General features: G+C 59.2%; 2 protein-coding genes across 4 annotated transcripts in view; one reads left to right on the top strand and one right to left on the bottom strand.

Annotated features, from left to right (window-relative positions):
- SLC39A11 (solute carrier family 39 member 11) overlaps nt 1–9,200 on the bottom strand; it is an 85,028-nt gene extending 75,828 nt beyond the window's left edge. For 2 of the 3 annotated variants that reach the window (XM_017811999.1, XM_017812001.1), the window contains exons 1-4: nt 8,826–8,887; nt 7,437–7,550; nt 6,189–6,227; nt 287–445 (exon numbers count right to left, since the gene is read on the bottom strand). In XM_017811999.1, coding sequence (XP_017667488.1) covers nt 287–445; nt 6,189–6,227; nt 7,437–7,544 — 306 coding nt within the window. In that variant the 5' untranslated portion in view covers nt 7,545–7,550; nt 8,826–8,887. Of the gene's footprint in view, nt 1–286; nt 446–6,188; nt 6,228–7,436; nt 7,551–8,825; nt 8,888–9,099 lie in introns of those variants that run through there. The other variant, XM_017812000.1, reaches the window with a different exon arrangement.
- Nucleotides 9,201–14,805: 5,605 nt separating this feature from the next.
- SSTR2 (somatostatin receptor 2) lies at nt 14,806–18,184 on the top strand. Its single transcript, XM_017811998.1, has one exon. The coding sequence runs from the start codon at nt 14,876–14,878 to the stop codon at nt 15,989–15,991; it is 1,116 nt and encodes a 371-aa protein (XP_017667487.1). The 5' UTR covers nt 14,806–14,875; the 3' UTR covers nt 15,992–18,184.
- Nucleotides 18,185–21,409: the final 3,225 nt, after the last annotated feature.

Here is a 21,409-nt window from a genome sequence, read left to right as displayed (position 1 = left end):
TCCCCCTTCACGCTTCTGCTTTTGTTCTTTTGAAAAGTACAAAAGCAGAAGCGTGAAGGGGGAAAAAAAAAAAAAAAAAGGAAAAAAAAAAAAAAAAAAAAAAAAAAAAAAGCTTGTGCAGACAGCCTGGAGCTGCATCCAGCACTGCCAGAGCCAGCCGGGGCTCGGGGAAATCACACTTCCATTAAACCTGCCATGGAAATCCATCTGTATCCAGCTTCCATCTGCTCCTCCTTCCAGCTGAGGGAAAAGAGCAGGAGCCTCCAGCCCAGAAAGTCCCACTTACCAGGACTGGCATGAGCAGGTCGGCCAAGTACACGAAAGCTGCTCCCAGAGCAAAGCCCAGGGCCACCGGCAGGAAGGAGAAGGCTCCGAAGCTGCCGGACTCCTCGGCCATCTCGATGGCTGGGGCCAGCAGGGACCAGTAGGAAGCAGCCAGCATGACCTGGGGACAGAGGGGGACAGGTGAGAACCTGGGGGACAGGTGAGACCCACGTAGGCACCGATGCCAAGGGGATCCATCCCCGGCTGCAGCCAGACTGTCACCTCCGCCACCAGCCCCCCCTCTGGCCCAGGACACCCCTGTGCTCACCCCCACGAGGTGCAGGACCAGTGCATTTCCAGCAGGACCATCAAAACCTGCTTCCCAACAGAACAAATCAGGGAAGGATGGAAAAGAGAGGATTTCCCCCATTTTCACCACGAGCCTTTTCCATGGCTCAGGAGTCCAAGGCAGCAAGGGAAGGACAGGAGCTCATTAGGGTGATTTTCTGTGGCATTAGCACAGCCCTGACAGCCCTTTAAACAGGAATGGCAGCAGGGTGGGAGCAGGACAATGTCCTCTCCTCGGGTGGCTTGCAGTGACAGAAGTGGGTCCGTGACCCTACCAAGGGTCAAACCAAGTCCTCGCTCACCCAGCTCTGGGCTCCTCCACAGAGTGGGAAGGGAGGAAGGAATCACAGCATTGGAGTCATCCAGAGACAGAATGAACACTGGATAACACCTGGAGCCAAAGAGCCACCTCCAAGCCAGCCGAGGGCGCACACATTTTCTACACTGATTTACCTGCCAAGGTCCCCACCTTGTCACCCCAGATCAAGGTTAGGGCAGCACGAGGGCTTTCCTTGTGCACAGACCAACACTTGAGCTGCTCCTGTCCCAGCATCCAAGCCAGAGGGTCCAGAATGGGAGCAGAACCATCCCAAACAGCAACACTCCAGCTCCCAGCACAGCCAAAGTCCTACTGCAGGGTCTGAGCTACAAAATTTGCACCACGAAAATAAACCTTCCCAGTAGCAGAGTCCTTGCTTGGGGCTTAGCAGGGAGGGAGAAAGAACAGCCACCCCAAAGATCATAAAAATCCAAATGTGGGATCTGTGAGGATCTCCAGCCCAGCCCTGCTCAGAGCTGGTTGCTCAGGGTGTCACACAGTGCAGAGAACAAAGCACCAGTTTCACAAGCTCCTACTAAAGAAAACAACATTAACATGCATTTTATCACCTTATCTCTTCCTCTCCTCTAATTAAAAAGTCATCAGCCCAACACCCTCTGCAGCAGCCCTGGCCCCAGTTCCTCTCCCTGCAGCTGTTCTGCTCTGCAGGAGGAAGCAAATCAGTGAGACAGCACTGATGGGCTCAAAAATCCCATCGGGATCTGGGTCAGGCTTTGGGAAAAGGTCTGTGCAAGGCAGGGACACGGTGGCACCCACAGCCCTGCCATGGGCAGGCAGGGTTTGTGTTCCTCAGGGTGGACAAGGCAATGCTCCCAGCTCCCTTCCGACCCTGCAGGGAAGCACATGAGTAAGAGGATTCCAACAGAGAAAGGGGTGTGGGACCAGGATCCAGTGGGAATAAGCAGAGTGATCCTGGAGATAGCAACAGGAGGGGTTATTGGGAGGAAAAGTGACCCCACCTGTCCCTCCAGGAACAGCCCAGCACCCCATGAAGTCCCATATTTAGGATACTCAGATTCCTGGAATGGTTTGGGTTGGAAGGGACCTTAAAGCCCATCCAGTCCCACCCCTGCCATGGGCAGGGACACCTTCCACCAGCCCAGGTCGCTCCAAGCCCCATCCAACCTGGCCTTGGACACTTCCAGGAATCCAAGGACAGCCACAGCTTCTCTGGGCAACCTGTGCCAGGGCCTCCCCACCCTCCCAGGGAAGAATTTCCTCCCGATTTCCAACCTAAACCTCCTCTCTTCCAGTTCAAAGCCATTAAAGAGCCACTGCTCAGCCCCCCCAGCACGAGAAGTGGCCCCTGGAAGAGGAGGGGGTAACAAAGCATTCCACCTTCAATCACTGTGAAGGCAGGCACGAGCTGCTATTGCTGCAGACACCAGTCCCGGGGGGATTGTGTAAATCTCAGCTCGCTGTGAGTAAGAAGAACGAGGGTTGTCATGTCAGGCTTAAGCACGGCTGTCAAACTTCATATTTCAAATGCCACCTCCTTTAAAAAACAACCACACACCCCGGCGTGGAAACACAAGCAGCGGGGAAAGGCTTGGCAGAATTATATTGTCATCTCATGTTAAGATATCATTTCCCCATGGAAAACAGAGCCCTGACAGTGCTCAGCCTCCAGATCCCGTCAGCACCCAAGTCAGCACCGGAGCTCCCACCGGCTCCACTGAGCACCGGGAAGGGGGAAGGGGATGACAGAGCCTTGAGTCATCCCTGCTTGGGAAGTGATTTACTCCTGTTTTATGCAGAGAAACCCCTTAACCCCACTTGGTGGGGGAGCTGGAAGTCGCTGTCCTTCAACAGCCAGAAGACACAGTGTCCCTGTGACTCCCCCCTCAGCCCATCCCTGAGCTCAGGCCGGGATTTAGGGACACGGGATTTAGGGACATGGGGCTGCCCAGAGCAGCCCAGCTCCTGCCCACCTGCTCCTGCCCACCGAGCTCAGCGTCAGAGCTGTCACTCACCCCTCCAGTTCAGCAGCATCTCTTATCAGATGATGCTCAGGAACTAACAAAAGGGTGAGGATTTCTGCCAACCACCTGATTTCGGTTACAAATTCCCACTCAATCTCAAATCTTTATAATTGTCCAGCCAGGGAGAGGAACACAGCTCCCAGTGTCTCCCAGCCAGCTGGTGTAATAGGAATAAAACAGAAAAACCCCCCTGGGCTCTTCTTGGATCAATAATACCTGGAGTCACTTGGGCAGAGGGGAGGATTTTGCACACCAAGCCCTCCTCTCACACCAGTCCCACTAAGACAGGGAGCAGGGGACAGGCAGCACCAGTTCCCTGGCACTGGGATACACACCTTCTGCCAGACTGGATTTGGGCATTTTCACAGACTTTGTGCTCCAAAGCCAGGATACAACAAGGCTGTAAATCCATCAGCTCTTGGGAAAACATACCAGGGTCGGTGGGGGAGGAGAAACAACAGGACAAAGCGTCACCAGGTTGTGGGGAGCCCAAACCCTTCTCTGGGATACATCAGGGGAACAGGAGACAAACCCAGGCTCAAAAACCAACCACGGAAAATGACTGAATCCAGCTCTGTGTCCTCACACTGCTGGGAATCCCCCAGAGCACAGCAGGATTTAACCACACTGCACCCAACCCCTCTGCCAGGGCTAGAAGGGTCTCCAGTGGGGCAGGGGGTCCCTGCACATCCATGTCTGTGCTAAAATTAAACCCCTTGTGAAAGCAGCAAGGCCTGGTCACACCCCTGTGTGGCCACTGGGCAGCCCCAAGGGAAACACAGGGAGCAGAAAACCCAGGAGGAGGAGATGCCCTTGGCAGGACAGGAAAGACAAGTGGAAGCTGAGAGACTGGCAGGACACTTTCCCTGCCAAACTTTTCCACTTGACTTCATTAAGGCTCCAATAACAAGGGCCAGCCCCAGCAGCGCTGTATGAATTCCTGATGCTGTTTTAAGCAGCACTGAAAGGGAATATTTGAACCCAGCTGTGCCTGGTGCGGGTTAAGGAGCGTGGCTGGATGATTTTCTGCTCCATCTCGGACACAAGAAATCAAAGTAGAGCCCAGCAAGAGGAACAGCAGTGTGAGGCTGCAGGGAAGGAGGGCTGCAAGTGTTTGTTCATGATGTCTGAGCCCAGCACCTCCAGCACAGCAGAGAACAGCTGAAAAAAAAAATCTTATTTAAGAATATCAAGATTTAAGAGAAAAGCCAGAATTCCACATCAGATGCCCCAGCAGCAAAGCCTTGTCTCTATGGAAACACATCACCTCGGAGGCTTCCACATCCAAACCCCTCAGTTATCTGTGAGCTCCAGGGAGGGAACTGAGGCAGAGAGAAGGCAAATCCTCGGGCACCAGCACGGTGCTGGAAGGAGCTGAGCTCCTCCACACCACAGGGAGCAGCTGCACAGGTCCCTCCACCTGAGGTGACACCTGTGCCACCAGACATGGGCAGCCCGAGCTGTGCTTTGCCATCCAGATGCTCCCAGTACACACAGGGGCTCTCCCAGTACACCCCAGTTCACAGCACAGCAATTTAACCCCGTGCCCAGGCTTATCCCAGCTCCCCCAGACCAAATGGAGCATCTGCAGGGAAGGCAGTGCCAAGACACAGCTTTCTGTGTCCCAAAAATAACACTCTGCATCCCAGACCACCCTCCCTGAGGTCACCTGGACATCCCTGCCCCACATCCTCCTCCTGCCTCAGCAGCGGCAGAGAAATCTTTAATTAATTCTGGGGTTATTTTGCTTTGCAGCTCCCAGAAGACAAGCAGGGAAATGATTCCCAAGAGGATGGAGAACCATCCACTATACCCTGTTTCTCCAGCAATCCTGGTCTTGGAGAGCCCCAAGGATGCTCCTGGAACCCAGGTGATTGTCAGGGATCCTGAGCTAAGCACAGCAAGGTTGGAAGCAACAGCTGCCCCTGAAAGCACAGGAGCTGGAGCTTTGCTGGCCCTGACAGAGCACCAGGGAAGTTAATTCGACCCAGCAGCAGAGATTTCAGAGGGTAAGTTCTACCTCTCCTTATCCCTCAGTGCTCAGAGAAACAGCCCAGTATCTGCAAGGGACCACCAGACAGAGAGTTTTAAACAGAAATCCCTCAGAGCAGGAGCAGCCCATGGTCAGAGCAGCACCTCTGTCTGCAGAAACACTTCTCACAGGGAAGAGGGGAGAGAAAACAGTACAAACAGGTTTCAAAACTGGCTGGTCCACGTCCTTTCAGCCCTACACAAAGCACAGAGAGTCTGTGCTGCTCCCACAGGACACACCAGCTGTGCAGCACAAGCCTGGATGGGGCAGGAACAGCCTCTCATTCCAGTCTGGGCTCCCTCAGGCAGGACACAGCACCACATCCCCCCTGCAGCATCCCATCCCACCCCCACCCTGACACAGGGAGCTGTCAGCTGGCCACAGTCCCTCTTGCCAAAGTGCTGGGTGGTTTCTGCTCCAGCTTCTCCCCGGACTGTCTGCAAAGCCACCAAGCACACACAGCACTAGTGCTCTCCCTGGGAAAGAGGGAAGGAAACGTTGCCTGGGTTGTTAAACCCTTTCAGGTAAAGGGAAGAGGGAGACACAGCTGGTCACACTGTTGGTCAAACAATGGCAACGCTGCCCAGCTGAGGAAAGGGAAACTCAGGGGGACCCCGATGTCACCAAGGGCCCCCTCGCTGTCCTTCCCCTGAGAAAGTTCTCTTCTCCTGCTCTGAGCACAGCAAAGTGAAAAAGCTGAGGGAAAAGCAAATGTTTGCAGGACTTCTGCTTCCTGAGCCACGCCTGGGGCAGGCAGGGATGACTCAGTGCTCCTGGCACAGGGACGTGGTGGCCATGGCAAGGAGGGCACCTGAGCCAGCAGGTCCTAATCCTAATGGGATAAAGGATGGAACAAGGATCCACTCCAACAGCCAAGGGGAATTATTCTCATCATTACCAGAAAAGCTTCCAGCTGAGTTCCTGTCACCCACCACAGCACCCAGGAGCCACCAGGACACAGCGAGTGGGGCCTGGCAGAGCCCAGGTACAGCCACCACACACCCTGGGGAGATCACCTTCCACCCGGAGCAGCTCTCAGGTGCACTCCAGCACCTTGAATGGGGAGTTTAACAGCTGAACTGGATTATCTTAGAGGTGTTTTTCAACTTTAACGACTCTAGGAGGGGAAACAAAGGTGACTTAACGAGCCTTGATGAGCCTCCACCTGCAGCATTGGAGGGGCTGCAGAGGGGGTGACAGAGGAGGAGGGTGTTGTACTCACCCCTGCAGCAAAGCCCAAGCTCCCATCCAGGATCCGCCTCTGGAAGAAAGCAAACACAAAACACACCTTGTAGTGCTGGCAGGAGCAGCAGTGTGACCACACCAGGGGGAAAGGCATCTGCTCCCTGATGGGAAAGGGGGATCACAAGGCTGGAGAGGGACTTTGGATGAGGGCCTGGAGGGACAAGACAAGGGGAATGGCTTCCCACTGCCAGAGGGCAGGGATAAATGGGACATTGAGGAGAAATTCCTCCCTGTGCGGGTGGGGAGGCCCTGGCACAGGTTGCCCAGAGAAGCTGTGGCTGCCCCTGGATCCCTGGAAGTGTCCAAGGTCAGGTTGGAAGGGGCTTGGAGCAACCTGGGACAGTGGAAGGTGTCCCTGCCCATGGCAGGGGGTGGCACTGGATGAGCTTTAAGGTCCCTTCCAACCCAAACCATTCCATGATTTGTGGAATCACCAGGATCCTACAGGACATCCCGGCTCCCTCAACCCAACACTGCCCAGCCCGGGCTTGGCTCACCCAGAGCCCACCCCAAAGGATGTGAGAAGTTAAACCAGCAGCTCCCCTGCCCCTCTGCACATCCTGCCCTGCATTTCCCCTCCCTCCTGGAAGACCTTCATTCCTCCAGCGCCCGGCTGTTCTGAACAAACCCACTGCTGTGCCCATAGCCCAGCACGAATCCTGCCCACTCCACTCCCAGGGCGGGTTTTTATTCCCTCCCCCAGGAAGAAAACCCATGTGGGCTCCTGCAAAGGGAATCTCAGTGTGCAACCAACTCCTGAATAAATCATCACAAGAGCGAGGCATAAATAATAAATCCATCCGGGCAATTTGGAGCATGGTGGCGAGGGGGCCTCTCATTTTGGATCCCAGATGACTTAAAGATCAGCTCTTTGCTTGCTCTGAGCACGGGCTGACCCAAATCCTGCCCTGGAAACGTGGCAGCAAAACCAGGTTACAGGAGGGGAACCTGCTGTGTTCCAAACACTACTGGGAGCACATACCACAGCCCAGGAGCAGGAATTTGATTTCCTTCTCTGGTGTGTTGAGAAATGAGCTGGATTTTTGTCCCTCTCTTGCCCCAGGGCCGATGTTAAGCCCCTCAAAGTTGGGAGGAGGCAGCCAAGGCCCCCTGTGAGCAGGGCACAGCCCTGTATCCCAGGTCCTGCTGGTCTCCCACGGATAGAGGGGGTGATCCCAGGACCTGCTGGTCTCCCAGGGATGAGGGGGGTGATCCCAGGACCCACCTGGCCGCTGGAGAACACGAACACCAGCGCTGAGCCCGCCGCCGTCAGCCCCCAGGTGAGGAACGTCCCCAGCACCGCCTGGATCACCGGCCCCAGTCCCGGGATCATGCTGACCTGGGGGAGAGGAGAGAGGTCAGGAGAAGCACCTGGTGTTTGCAGAGAGAGAACAACCCCCAAACTCCACCCTGGTCAAAGGGGGAGCACTCCAAACCCCTCCTCACCAAAGGGGAGAGAGCGAGCTTAACCATCCTTCTCTGAGCTTCTCCCCCTTAGGCGAGGCTTTGCAACTGAACCCAGCGGGGCAGGAAGGGTGGGACACACCCCATCCCACCTGGAGCACCACCCCACACTGATCTGGGGCTCAGCCCCACGACTTGGCACCAGGGCAGAGCAGGAATGGGTGCTCAGAGCTCGCCCAGGCCCCCGTGCCACGTCCCACTTGAGGGTGGCACATTTTTGTGCCCAAAGCCCACTTTTCCTGGTGTGGAAGGCGAACGCCCTCGCAGCACCTGGCTCCCTGCTCCTGGGAATGAGCAAAAAGGGGAACAAATCCCAGGGGTGAGCCACCAAAACACGGCTCAGGGCTGTGCTCAGGGGGCCACCGAGGCCAGGGGAGGGTTATCCAAGCACTGGGAACGTCCCAGGGAGCAGCACTGCTGTGGAAACACACATGGGGTGGAAATGTGGACAAATAAACTTATAGTACATGTATTGACATATTTATATGCAAGTATATCAAAATACACGTGTGTTTATACACACGTGCAAATACATCAAAACACACAGATACATTTGTATGCAAATACATCAAATTGTCCATATACATTTATATGTTGACATATCAAATACACGTGTATTATACGTTTATATATAAATATATAAGAAATAGACACAATTTTGCCACCTTGCCCCGTCAAAAGCCCAGGACCCCTAAAACCCCCACACCTGGAGCCCCCCGGTTCTGCCCCCAAAACCTGCAAACCCCCCAGACCCGGAGACCCCCAGGCCAGTCCTGAAAGCCCCCAAACCCCCGGTATCCCGAGCCCCCCGATTCGGTCCCCGGGATCCCCAAACCTCCCGCAGCGAAGCCCCCCAGGACTCCCAAACCTCCCGTTCCCGGAGATCTCCGGAACCCCCAAAGCCCCCGGTACCGGAGCCCCCGGTTCGGTCCCCAGGATTCCCAAACCCCCCGGTACCGGAGCCCCCCGGGACTCCCAAACCCCCCGGTACCGGAGCCCCCCGGGACTCCCAAGCCCCCCGGTACCGGAGCCCCCGGTTCGGTCCCCAGGACTCCCAAGCCCCCCGGTACCGGAGCCCCCGGTTCGGTCCCCAGGACTCCCAAGCCCCCCGGTACCGGAGCCCCCGGTTCTGTCCGCAGAACCCCCGTACCAGCGCCCCCGGTTCGCTGCCCGTCCCCGCCCGCGCCGTTTCCTGGTGCCCGCACACGTGTCGCCGCCGTGGCCCCGCCCCCCGCCGCGGCCGCAGCCAATGGGAGCGCGGCGGGGGCGGGCCGCCCGCGGCTCTGCGGTTCGCGCGGGCGCGGCGGCGGCAAAGCGAGGCGGGCGGGCGGCAAAAAGAGGGGCGGGCGGGCGCGACAAGTTGTCACTGTCGCTGCCACTGTCGCTGCCACCACCCTCCGCTAATTAACAGCAGGACGCGGCACCTTAATGGTCAGCACGTGGCAGCCTGGGGCATCTCGCAGGGGCAAACAGCCCTCCACCTCTCCCCAACACTGGCATCCGGCACAGCCATCGGAGGGTGCAGCATCCCACCCATGACGTCACAGAATCCCAGAATCATTCAGGTTGGAAAAGAACTCCCAGACCATCGACTCCGACCTGTGCCCGATACCCACCTTGTCCCCCAGCCCAGAGCACTGAGTGCCACATCCAGGTGTTCCTTGGACACCTCCTGGGCAGCCCCTTCCACAATTCCTGCCAGCCCTTCCCATGGAGAAATTCCTCCTGATGTCCAACCTGGACATCCCCCAAAGCATCATCCCGGGGCATGCAGTGGCCAAGCCCACAGTCCCGGGTGGGCTGGGGGCAGGAGCAGCTCCATCACCGAGTCCTTCCCTTGGCAGGAGGGAGAGGGACTTGCAGTGACCGCCCCGGAGCAGAGGGAGCCCGGCCAGCCCTGGTGTCCCCCGCCTGTGCAGTGCCAGAAGGAGCAGGTGGTGGCAGAAGGACACATCCAGCTCGTTTGTAACAGAACCCGTCTTTATGAGAGTGTTTATCTTCCAACAGCCTTTGATCAGCCTCCCCTGCCACAGCTGGGAAAGGTCAAGGCCATTTGAAACCTCCCTGATTTCGGATTTAATCAATCTCGCCCTGTAATTGCTGCATCCCTCATTAGCTCCCCTGGCCAGGCAGATGCAGGGCGAGGTGCCAGCTGGGAGGGACACGGGGACAGACAAACAGAGCTTCCCTGCTCCCCCCCCCGGGGATCCCTGGGCAGCTGTGCTGGCAGGGACAGCTGGTGACCCATCCAGGCTGGCCTGGGGACACGGCTGACACGGGCTGGGGGTGGCTGGCAGGGCCGGCCCTGCCTGGGGACGGGTGAGTGGCAGTGGGGGACTCTGTGCAGAAGCATCAGCAAAGCCAACTCTCATGCCTCTTCTCCAGTGTCACCTCGGTGTGCAGGGACACCTCCATGTCACTCAGCCCCAGGCAGCTCCCACCTGCCCCTGCCCAGACCAGCAGCAGAAAGGATGAGACCTGTACCCCTAAAATGCATTTTAAACAAAAAAAAAAAAAAGGCCCAAATTCTTGTGCAATCTCTCATTAAGGTGAATGAGACATTAAAAGGGGGCAGCTCTGGGGAGCCCTGGGGCAGCCAGGACCCAAATGCCTCTGGATTTTATGCCATGAAACTGCTTAGTGGTGTCTGGGGCAGGTAGAAGGGGCACATCCCAGCACCTGGAGATGCCCCAGACGTGCCTCTCGCTGGGCATGGCCCCTGTGTCCCTGCTGTGCCCCCTTCCCGCAGGCTGAGCTCATGGCCGGGCTCTTTCCCAACCCAAATCCATCTGTGTCAAGCTGGGGCAGTGGCTGGAGCCAGCCTGGACTGCAGGATGAGGAATGAGGACACCCAGGGCCATCCCCGAGGACAGGGCAGGGGAGCAGCCCAGGCAGGGTCATCCCACCCCCCCTCCATGAGCTCCTGTCCCCTCTCAGCCCCAGGGCACAAAGGAGCAGCTTTGTGCTCCTCCGCTGGCTTTGGGCTCGTCCCGAGGGACGGGCTGGACCCGCTGCAGGGCCGGGGGGCCACAGAGTTCCACCAGCTGCTCCGAGCAGGAGGGGACACGAGCAGCAGCGTGTGCTGTCACCAGCCCTGACATTTCCAGCTGGAACAAAGCCTGGCTGCCAAAGCCAGGCTGTTCAGTCCCGATTTACTGCGCAGGACCCTCCGGCGAGCCGGGCAGAGGCACGGGCAGGAGCCGGGACCTCAGTCCGCCGCTGCCAAAGGCTCATTAGCGTCGGGGTTCGGCGCTGTGACTGACCGGGAACTGCTGCTCCCACTGCAGCCCGGCCCCGGCCCCTCCAGAGATCAATAAACTAATTACGGAGGCAAATAACGCCAGGGCGAGAAGGGGAGAGGGAGGAAGGAACCGGCTGTAGGGAGGTCTGGCAGGAGCCGGAGCCGGGTGCGGGGTTCCCCCGGGAGAGCCCCCGACCCACCGGGGCTGCGGAGAGCCCCGGATCCGCGGGGGCTGGATGCTGCCCTGGGCGCAGGTGAAGGCTCCAGCGCCTCTCCCTGCCCATCCATCACCGCTGCAGACGCTGCCCGATTAGATCTGGCAGCCACCAGCCTGGTCCTGCCACGCCTCGGGGTGCGGGGAGATGGTCCAGACCTGTTTATCTGGCTAATTAGCAGAGAGCAAAGCCTCCCCCAGCCCAGGCATCCCTGCAGTGGAGCCTGGCAGCCTCCAGCCAGGCGTCGGCAGAGCCACCAAACCACCCGCGGCTGCTGGGCTGGAGATGGGAAGGGAAAAGGCAGGGAAAGGGCAGTGCCACCCAAAGGACCCAGGAGAGAGGAACACCGCGGTCATCCCTGCCTGTGCTGGCCCTGTCCCCACGGCCATGGGGGACAGCAGGGGCCCTCTGAGGGCAGGAGTGGGTTTGGGCACGGCAGAGGCAGAGCTGCTTGGGGCCAGCTCTCCATGAGCATCTTCAGGAGGTGATGAACCTCGGGGATTCTCAGGTTGGCTGCACTCAGGAGCAAATCCTTCCCCTCCTGACTGCAGTGGAACAGCAACTGCCCCCCAGTTCCCCTCCACCATCTCACAGCCCAGCCCAGAGAGCTCCAGTCCAACACAGTCTCCCTCATTCCTGCAGAATGCTGGAGATGTCACTGCCTGCCCTCCACGGATCTGGGAGAAAGGCCGGCTCACCCTACCCCTCTGTTGGCATCCAAACCCGGCTCCTTACAACACTCATTTCCAGGACAGGGGTCGAGAGTGCTGTTTTCCACTGGGACTCTTGCAGAACCTCTGGGAATAGATGGCAGAAAACTTGGAAGGACTTTAAAAACTTCTCTGTGGTCACGTAAGCGCCGTGCCCCTCTCCCAGGGGTTATTTCGGCCGTGTGGGAAGGGGCCGTGCCTTTCTCCTCTCTCCAGCCCTGCCAGTAAATTGCTTTTCAACACAGTGGATGCTTCCCAGGCAAAAGGACAAAGAGGAGTTTATCTGCCAGCACCAAACCAGCTGCTGGGGTACAGCGTCTCGCCGAACCAGGGACCACCCAGAGACACAGATCAGACCCTGCACTGGGCTTTAATTCAACCCTAAATCTAAACAGGATAAAAAAATATGTCTTCAAAAGGCTCAAGGACAGATTCTCAACTCAGCCAGCTGCTGCTGCCCTCCTCCTGGATGGATGTCAGCTCCGATCAGCTCCTCAATACACACCGGGCCATCATTTCATTAGTTTTATGGGGGTTTTAATGAAGATCAGATCTGGGTTTAGCCAAGTGAGATTGCTGGCTGGCTTCTCCCAGCTCCCTGGCCCCAGCTTCCCACGGAGGTGGAAGGGAAGAGCTGGGGGTGGCTGGAGCCCTGCTGCTCTGCTGGCAGCCCCAGCCAGCTGGAAGCACCCCGGGGTCCCTGCACTCCCCCTGCCCCACCACTCCATCCCCTGGCACAGGGGGAGGATGATGCTCAGGACCACACTGGGGGCTGGGAGAAGCCACTGCCAGCCTGGGGTGGTCTCAGTGCCAGGGCAAGGGGGTGGGGGTTGGTGACCTGCTGTGGCTTGGTGCCCAAGGGACCCAGGGAAGGGATGTGGCAGCGTCACCTACTCACAGGAGAAATCCAAGGAGGCAGCACAGGAAATGCACACAGGGAAGGCTTTACCACGCTCTTCCCACTGCCGAGGGAAGGGCACAGCCAGGGCATCCCTCCTGGGCACAGGAACCAGCCAAGAGAGGATAAAACAACTGTGAAAAGGTCACAGGGCATCAAAACTCTCTCCTGTGCCACGCTGGCACACAGTGCTCCCTCCTGCACGATGGTCCTGGGGGCACATGCAGCCAACCCTGCCTGGAGCAGCATCCCAGGGATTGACATTCCTCGGGAAACCCCAAAGGGAACACCCACAGAGATCCAATCCCCCACTCACATCAGCCAAACCATCTCCAGCCCCACCTTCCCTCCTCTCACAGTTACTGGGATATTAATTTCCACATCATCTCTACCAGAAGGAGTTTTTTCCTGCCTCCTAAAGATTTATAAGGCTGATAATGACTCTCCCTCATGCTCCAGGACCTGATGTCTTTAGATCTGCCTTGGGACGTGGATGGTGAAGTGCAAACCAGAACCTCCCGCCACAATCAGCAGCCTCAGCACTGGGCTCTTTGTTCCCAGTAACTCTTAATTTCCTGCTTTCTATTGTCTCTTGGAGAAGTGATGGAAAGGAGGGAAGGAATAGCGATTATTTAATTGCTTTCAAGATCTCAAACAAACCAGAACAGAGGTTATCTGCCCCAAACCTCTCCTTTTTGGTTTTCCTCCTCCAGTCGTCATCACTGGGTCCCTGCAGAGGGAGAGGCTGTGGCAGGAGCCACCTGTATTGCACCAGTCCCCAGAGACCCCAAATATTTCGACATCACCTTCCCACCTCTGCCAGGTGTGAGGAGCAGCAAGGACTTGCCTTGGCTTGTCTTTGGAGGCAGGGTGAAAAATCCTGGGGTCAAGGCATTCTCAGCTTCCCGGGAGACCTTGGGAGACTTCACTGGGGTCATAGCATGGGCATCATGCTGCCATCACCCCGTCCATCTCCTGGTGGCCCTGGAGACATCAGGAGAAGCTGAGCCTATGGTTGGAACCAAAATGTTGCTCCTACAGCAGGAGCCAGTCAGTGAGGCCACGGCTGTGTTAGGAGAAGGAGCCAAGGGGTCCTGCAGGATGTTTCCATCTGGAAGCCCCGTGAATCCAGGCAGGTCCCACCACGCTCTGGGGGAATCAGGGTCCCTACACGTGTCCCTGGGCCCCTGGTTTGGGCACCCTCTGCCACACACCAACAGCCTCTGAGAGCAGCAGAGGCTCCAGTGCCAGGCACGCAGCACCCAGAGCTGGGGAGATTCCCGGCTGGGCTCGCCGGGGGGCTGGCAGGGCTGTGGGCAGGGTGGGCACCGCAGGAGAGGGAACGCGGGCAGGGTGGGCAGCGTGGGCAAAGGTGGGCAGCGCAGGGTGGGCAGCGCAGGGCGGTGCGGGCTGTCCCCGCCCCGGCCCCGCAGAGCCGCCCCGCGCGGGGCGGGGCGCAGCCGGTGCTGGTCCAGCGGCGGAGCCGCGCCGGGAGCGGGTGCGCGGAGCCGCGCGGAGCGGTGCGGGGCTGTGCGGGGCCGGGCAGGGCCGAGCCGAGCGGAGCCGAGCGGGGCGCGGGCGCTGCCGGTGCCTCCCCGGTGCCCGCGGGGCCGGGGCGGGCGGAGGCGGCGGGAGCAGGTGAGCGGCGGGACAGCCCCGCACGGAGCCCCCCGGCAGCGGAGCGATGGGTCGGGGGGTGGGGGCTCCCCTGCCCCGAGCTTGTCGCCCAGCAGGGCAGTCCGGGCTCGGGGTGCCGGTCCCGGCTGGGAGGGAAGGGGCTGGCAGCCGCAGAACGGCCGGGCGGCAGGGAGGGGTTTCCACCGGCGCTCAGTGCTCCCGGGCATCAATTGCACCTACCGGGTCACGCCGGTTAGAGATGGGGGGTCGTGAGAGCTCCGATATCGTCAGAGACAGGAGGAGCTGTGGCGTGTCCGCACAGACCTCTCGGGGAGGGGAACCTCTCTGCTGGGAGCACCTCTGCCACGGAGCTTGGCAGCAGGGTGGGCAGATGCTCCCCAGGAATCCCTCATTTTTGTTTACTCTCTGATTTCTAGAATCTTCTCCTCTACCCCCAGAGTAAGGGAGGATGACATCTCAGCTCCTCTGAGCCAGCAGTGCCCAAGGACCGGCAGAGCCATGGAGCTGGAATACGAGCTGCCCAACACCACTGCCTTCTGGTTCTCCCCGGCTTCCCCCTTTGACAACTTCTCCCTGGAGGCTCCCACCAACACCTCGCAGAACTCCACGGGCCACCACTTCGACCTGACCAGCAATGCCATCCTCACCTTCATCTACTTCGTGGTCTGCATCGTCGGGCTGTGCGGGAACACGCTGGTCATCTACGTCATCCTCCGCTATGCCAAGATGAAGACCATCACCAACATCTACATCCTCAACCTGGCCATCGCCGACGAGCTGTTCATGCTGGGGCTGCCCTTCCTGGCCATGCAGGTGGCCCTGGTGCACTGGCCCTTTGGCAAAGCCCTCTGCAGAATTGTCATGACGGTGGATGGGATCAACCAGTTCACCAGTATCTTCTGCCTGACGGTTATGAGCGTCGACCGGTACCTGGCTGTCGTCCACCCCATTAAATCTGCCAAGTGGAGGCGGCCCAGGACAGCCAAAATGATCAATGTGGCCGTTTGGGGCGTCTCCCTGCTGGTGATCATGCCCATCATGATTTATGCTGGGGTGCAGCACAACCACGGCAGGAGTAGCTGCACCATCATCTGGCCGGGAGAGTCGGGCGCCTGGTACACAGGTTTCATCATCTATGCCTTCATCCTGGGCTTCCTGGTGCCTCTCACCATTATCTGCCTTTGCTACCTATTCATCATTATCAAAGTCAAGTCCTCAGGCATCAGAGTGGGCTCCTCCAAGAGGAAAAAGTCCGAGAAGAAAGTCACCAGGATGGTCTCCATCGTGGTCGCCGTCTTCATCTTCTGCTGGCTCCCCTTCTACATCTTCAATGTCTCCTCGGTCTCCATCATGATCGTGCCCACTCCTGTCCTCAAGGGCATGTTCGACTTCGTGGTGGTCCTCAGCTACGCCAACAGCTGTGCCAACCCCATCCTTTACGCCTTCCTGTCCGACAACTTCAAGAAGAGCTTTCAGAACGTGCTGTGCCTGGTGAAGGTCAGCGGCATGGACGAGGCGGACCGGAGCGACAGCAAGCAGGACAAATCCAGGCTTAACGAGACGACGGAGACCCAGAGGACCCTGCTCAACGGAGACCTGCAGACGAGCATCTGAGGGGACGGCGGGGTTGTCCTTCCTGCGCTCTCCTCTCCCCGCTTGCTCCCAGCAGGGTGGTGGCACGTGTGGAGTCAGGGCAGGAATGCCAGCTGAGGGGAGGGTAGTGAGCACCCCCTGGGCACTAGGTCCTCGGCTGGGCTTCTCCTGAGCTCTGCTGGGTTGGCTTTCAAGCACTGGGAAGGATATGGATCAAGAGGAGCTGCCTCACCAGGAAAACAAAGACAACTCACGGCGACGCACTGCATTTCGACACCAAAGTGCCATCGTGGCCACAAGAATCGCTGGCGTGGCTCCCCTGGCTCCCCTGTGTCACCCTTGGGGCTGGTTGGCTTTGGGGCTCTGCCCCTGCACGGGTGGGTGCACATGGACACATGGGGTGACCTCAGGAGGGGCCGAGGCCACGGGTGTGTGATAACATGGAGATGCACTGACCTGGTGGGAGCTGCCGGCGAGCTCCTGCCGTTGCCCTCCCCAGGAGACGAGGATGTTTGGGGTCGCGTTTTGCCTGGGTTATCAGTTCCTCCATTGGCCCCCCAGAAGCCTCCCTGCGCTGTGTGACCGCACTGCTGGCAGCAGCCACCCCGCCCGGAGGGGACACTCCAGGATGGAGGCGACTTCCCCACGGGAAGCAGCTCTGCCGCCTCGGCAGCCCCTCTGGTCCCACCACGCTCCTGCCCTGCCTCCTGCAGCCCTGCCATCTCCCGCTGCAGGAGAGCCTTTTCCTTCCTCCTGCCGTGACATCACCTGCCCGCAGATTTTCTCCTCGGATGGAGGATTTCCCCCTTTTCCCTCCCCAGTGGCCGCTGCCCCTCCCGCCACCCGCATCGGTCCCACGCTGCGCCGGCTGCCGGGAACCGGGATCGCCGCTCCGAGCAGCCCGGCAGGACCGCCCAGCTCCGGCCCCTGCTGGGAAATCCTTGGAAGTATTTAAGCAGCAGCGACACGTCGGGGGTTTGGAGTACCTTTGGCACGGGCTCCTGCACCTGGCTGAGATCTGGCTTTGTCCGGCCCCGGCTCCGAGGATCCCTGGGGTGACAGCCGCCCTGCTCCTTCCAGGCAAGTCACACCGGAGACTGGGGTGATGGAGAGGACGAGGGATGGGAGGTGGGGGGCGCTGGGGGCTTGGCCCCCACCCCACCAGAGCCAAAGGGACCGGGCAGAGCAGACAAGAGGGCTTCCAGCACCTGGGAACGAGGAAGAGCAGGGCAGCACATGTCCAGCCCCCTGGACCCTGCACAGGGCGAGGGGTGGTGGGACTGACCCATCATCTGCTGTATTTGGCTTCCCAAGACTGTCCTGGAGCGCTGGGCTCTGTCCCTGTCTGCCCTCCCAGCTCAGCACAGCCCGGAGCTCTGGAGCCCTGACCCCCGGCAAAGCCCCTCCTCGAGGGAAAGCCCAGGGGAGAGGGAGAAGTGCCGTCTTCCTGCCGGAGCAGCCGGAGCAGCCTCTGTGCCAGAGGCCAGAGCTGTTCACAGGCTCTTGCTCCAGAGCTGAGCCGTGGGAACGCGGGGGTTTAGGTGGAGAAAACGGCCGGGTCTCGCTCACCCTCCCCTTCCTGGGCTCCCCCTCACCGGGGGATGCAGAGCCTTCACCTGGCACCTCAGTTGATGTGGGGGGTGAGGGTGAGCATTGCCCACGAGGTACCACCTGCTCTGGGGTGCCACCTTGCTCAGCCACACATCCCCAGTCGATTCTCTGAGAGCACCAGCTCTGGGAGAAGTTTTCCCACGGCTCTGCCCAGCTCCTGCAGCGAGAACCTGCTCGAGGCATCACATCCTGCTGTGCCAGGCCCACCAGCTCCCCAAAAAGGGCTCAGTGCCAGGCTGGGTACCTGCTCCCCGGCTCTGCTGGACATGGCACAGGGCTCAGGGGTTTTCTGCAAGACAAAGCAGAGCCTCGTCAGCATTTCTTTGCTTTTAACTATTTCCTGCTCCTCCGAGGAACATGTGACACTGTTCAAGATCTCAGAGGCACCGCGTGGGCACCTCCCTGTCCCCTGGTTGGGCACCGAGCGCGTCCCAGCGCCACTGGGGGGGGAGGAAAGCCGAGCCCGGGTTCCCTGCTGATGCTGCAGGAATTAAAACACCAGCAGCAGGTCATGCCACAGGGAAATACGGGCTGGGGATGGCTGGGAGCAGCAGAGCCCATGCTGGGATGAGGCTCTGTGTCACAGCCGCAGTGATGCGTCAGTGGGGCCGTGGGCACTCCGTGCCTGGTGGGTGGGGAAGGAGGTGTCTGTGGGGGGGGTGGGGATGAGATAGGAAGGGGGGTGTGGAGCCCCCAGCACTCACCTGCAGCGGGGCCAGACCCAGATTTGCCAGCGACTGACTTGTCCATGCAGTCCCTGCCATCGAAATCCCAATGGATGGTGGGGGGAGACACCTGTTCCCAGTTGTACCCCACGGGGGTCTCCAGCAGGAGCCTCCAGCTGGGAGCACCCCCTCTCTGTGCTGGTTTAAGGTTGAAATACAGGAAGCCTGGCTTCCTAGCCCTGGGAAGGACCCATGCCCAGGTCAGCTTTGTCCTGGCAAACTCCCCAGGCAGTGACACTCCTGGCAGCTCAGAGCTGTGATCCGAAATAATTTCCCCTCTTTGCATTTGGGGACTCTCCTGAGATGGGGATAATGGAGCTGCAGGTGAGGAATGAGGGGCATGGAGCTCTGCCACCAACATCCCAAAGGCCACCAAGGTGGGATGTCCCAGGGCAGGGGCACAAGGTGGCTCCTGGGAGCTGCCAGGACTCCCCACAGCCACCTTTCCGCAGATCAACAGGGAAAAAGGGCAGGAGAGAGGAACATGCCCCCATGGAGTGCCTGGGGAGGGAGCCAACAGCCACAGCCCAGCGCTCACAGTAAAACCAGCAAAATAAAACCTTCTGCTGGTTCACTGCTGACTAATAAACATCAGCACCGCTGCTGCTGCCAGTAATGAAGTTTTCCTTCCCAGCCACTTGATTTTAGTGGGAACTTGACCTCATATTGGATCTACTCTGCAAAGCCTCGCAGGGCTGCTGAAGGCAGGATGAGAAACCTCTGCTGGTTATCGCAGAGCCAACAGACTGAGCCCCAGAGTGCTTCACACACAGACTGCCCCCAGGCAGGAGGGATTAGTGACAGCTCCCGCCTGGAGGGCGGGAACAGCATTAACACAGACCAGAGGTGATGGGAAGCACAGAGCTGGGTGTTCCATAAGCTCTCCTGGACGCTGGGAGCAGGGATCCGGGATCCGGCCCCGTTTGTGTGACGGTGCTGCCTCACCCGGGGGGTTTGCAGTGGGTCGGTCCTGCAAGAGACTTCCAGTCCCAGCACGGGCTGAGCATTATCCCAGCTGCTCCCACATTATCGCAGCTGCTCCCACCTGTGCCCACCTGGCTCTGGGTGCTGTGGTGGCCAGTGCCTTCCGGTGCTCCGTAGCCAAACCCCACTCAGGTGGGCTGGACCTGGAGCCCTCCTCTTGCATCCCTACAGCTCCTCACATCAGCACCAGCGCTGCCTTGGACTTGATAAAGGCAACCATCTCCTAAGGACCAGCACTGCTGTGTCTCCAGAGGGCTTCCCGACTCTGGCACGGTGGGAAGAGCCTTGTCTTTGATGGAGACTCCACAGAGAGGTCCCTTCCTTCCCAGGCCTGCCTCATGGTCCCCATGCAGCTCTGTCCCAGCAGGGAGAGCTCCCAGGCTCGGATCTGTGCTGGAGTGGCTCCACTCTCACATCTTGTGGAGTTCTTCCAGCCCCTGCTGTGAACGAGCCGATTTCAAAACCCTCAGGGAGAGTCTCCATCCCCTCCTCTGGGGCTGCTCCAAGGGGGAATCACCACCAAGGCACGAGCAGAGGGCACAGCAGACCCCAAACCTGCCTTCCCCCTGCTGAGTCTGGACAGGAACTGCTGCCTTCCGACCCCAGGACACCTCTGCTCTGAATCCCAGCCTCACACCTGCATCTCCTGGTGGATTTCAGCCCCATTCCCTGCCTGCTCCAGGACCTGGACTGCAAAAAGCCAGAGCAGGAGGAGAGCCAGACTGTGGGGATCCTGCCTGGAGCCGTGTCCTGCCCAGGAGACGCCGAGGGATGCAAAGCCTGGACACTGCATCCGTCCTGCCCCACGCTGTGTGTGCAGGAGGAGGGGTGGGATGGGGGATTGTACATACCTGTATATAGTGGACATGCCCGAGGGGTTATTCTGTACCCTGACACAGCCCCTCGGAGGGCCCCTGGCTCCCCTCACCCTCTCCCTGGGCCGTGGGGCTGGTGGCACTGTGCACAGCCAGGAGGGACCCCAGAGGCTGCTCCCACACTGACAGGAGACTTCTGCCTCTGCTAAACCCAACAGCCCTTCCCTGCCCAGCCGGGGCCACAGCCATCTGGGGTCCCACCCCCTGCCTGTGCCCCGTGTCTGTAGCTGTGCTCTGGAAGTGCCCATGGATCTGCCCAGGACACTCAGAGGGCATGTCCCTGCTCTTCTCCCCCACAGTCATTGCTCGGTGTCCCGGGGTGGGACTGAGCCTTCCCACTGCAAAGGCTCCCAACTGCCACGGTCTGTGCCACAGGGAGGGGGTTGTGGATGGGGGGGAGGGAAGTAAAAGAGTTTTCCTACAGTTTCTGGATGTGTGTGTGCGCGTGTGTGTGTGTGCGTGTGTGTGTCAGAGCTGGGGGAGCAGCAGGATATGACCCAGGCTTGGACACCTCCCTGGGAGACAATCACAGAATTGCTGAGATCAGAAAAATCTCCTGAGACCATCGAGTCCAACCATCCTCCAGCACTGCCAAGGCCACCACTCACCCATGGCCCCAAGAGTCACATCCACAAGGGTCTGAAATCCTTCCAGGGATGGGGACTCCAGCACTGCCCTGGGCAGCTGTGCCAGGGCTGGACAGCCCTTTGAGGGAAGAAATTTTCTCAGTATCCAACCTGACCCTCCCCTGGCACAGCTTGAGGTCATCTCCTGTCATCCTGTCCCTTGTTCCCTGGAAGCAGACCCTGACCCCTCCCAGCTCCCCCCTCATGTCAGGGAGTTGCAGAGCCAGAAGGTCCCCCCTGAGCCTCCTTTTCTCCAGGCTGAGCCCCCCCTCCAGCTCCCTCAGCTGCTCCTGCTGCTCCAGACCCTTCCCCAGCTCCATTCCCTTCCCTGGACACCCAAACCAGGCACCAATCCTGGAGTCCCACCAAGAGACAGAAAAGGAGCAACCAGTTCTTCCCCACATCGATCTCCATGAAACATCACCACAAACGGGCACGAGGGGTCTCAGAGACTCAGAGAGAGCAGCTGGACAGGAGAAGCTTCTCTTCCCAGGGTGGCAACACCTCTGGGCTGGATTTGATGAGATCAAGGGTGTGTAAAGTGCTGGGGGGGGGGTCGATCTGCTGGAGAAACCAGCCCTGGGAGGAGTGTGTGTGCTGGGAGGGGAGGAAAACACA

The sequence above is a fragment of the Lepidothrix coronata genome, unplaced genomic scaffold (assembly GCF_001604755.1).
Source record: "Lepidothrix coronata isolate B3197 unplaced genomic scaffold, Lepidothrix_coronata-1.0 Scaffold34, whole genome shotgun sequence".
Taxonomy (NCBI): Eukaryota; Metazoa; Chordata; class Aves; order Passeriformes; family Pipridae; genus Lepidothrix; species Lepidothrix coronata.
The sequence above is the reverse complement of the archived record's forward strand: the minus strand, read 5'-3'. Positions and strand labels throughout refer to the sequence as shown.